The sequence below is a fragment of the Solanum pennellii genome, chromosome 2 (genome assembly GCF_001406875.1).
Source record: "Solanum pennellii chromosome 2, SPENNV200".
Classification (NCBI taxonomy): domain Eukaryota; kingdom Viridiplantae; phylum Streptophyta; class Magnoliopsida; order Solanales; family Solanaceae; genus Solanum; species Solanum pennellii.
The window spans coordinates 28,524,722-28,525,641 of record NC_028638.1 but is presented as its reverse complement, the minus strand read 5'-3'; the positions used below and the strand labels follow the sequence as shown (position 1 = coordinate 28,525,641).

Below are 920 nucleotides of genomic sequence, written 5' to 3'. Positions count from 1 at the left end.
GTTTTATTTAATGAGTTTAAGTCTTCCGCATTATTTTCTGTTGATATATGTTAAAATGATAAGGGTTAGATTGGTTGGTTCGCTCACATAGGAGGGAAATTGTGGGTGCCAGTCGCGGCCCCGGTTTTGGGTCGTGACAATGATAATAACAATATTGTTGTCAAAGAAGGAAAAGGTATATCGAGGATGTGCAAATGGCAAGTTATGGGTTTAAAACCCAAATTTGAGATATTTATTGAAACCACTTTTACTGAGGTAATTACTATAATACAACATTTTTACTTCATTTGTTTAAGTATGCGATACATTATTAATTTGGTTATTCCCATTAATTCATTTTTTATTTGTTTAGATTGACTGTTCTAACATTCAGCCAACTCCCAAGGAAATAGCGTCACTTGATTTACCAGATCACAATTATGTACTTCCAACTCAAACAGATTCAACAATTCCATATGGTGAGTATGTGCATCCAGAGAAGGTTCCTGGTTTTGAAGACTTCTCAATAAAACCTCCAGAGAATCTATTAAGGAGATTATCACGAGATTCTATTGCAGGAACTACCCCACCACCTCAAAAGAGAGTAAAGGTTGTACATCCACATAAGTATAATTTGTCAAGTCTCTCACAACCACAGAAGCAACCAGATTAGTCATTTCAAACTCTAGAGTCACATCCAAAAAAAATGATAATGTAACTGGCGTTGGTGTTTCTCCTACTACATTCATTGGAAAAATAAATTTGTGCAGTGCAGAAATTGAAGATTTGAAGACATTCATGAAGTCTTATATAAGTAAACAATTCATTTAAACATTTATATGTTCATTGTTAATTTTTTATATGTTTAATTTGATTATAGGTTGACAATAAATTTGGAGCTCTTGAGGCCCTAATATAGATAAATCATTCTGAATTGTTGA

General features: G+C 33.2%; 1 protein-coding gene across 1 annotated transcript; it reads left to right on the top strand.

Moving 5' to 3' along the window:
• Positions 1-186: 186 nt before the first annotated feature.
• On the top strand, positions 187-652 carry LOC107009849. Its single transcript, XM_027914678.1, has 2 exons — positions 187-255; positions 353-652. The coding sequence occupies exons 1-2, from the start codon at positions 187-189 to the stop codon at positions 650-652; spliced, it is 369 nt and encodes a 122-aa protein (XP_027770479.1).
• The last annotated feature ends 268 nt before the right edge of the window (positions 653-920 follow it).

Coding starts and splice junctions, on each gene's coding strand:
- LOC107009849 (XM_027914678.1), top strand. CDS start 187: ATGTGCAAATGGCAAGTTATGGGTTTAAAACCCAAATTTGAGATATTT. Junction 256..352: donor TTGAAACCACTTTTACTGAG/GTAATTACTATA, acceptor TTATTTGTTTAG/ATTGACTGTTCTAACATTCA.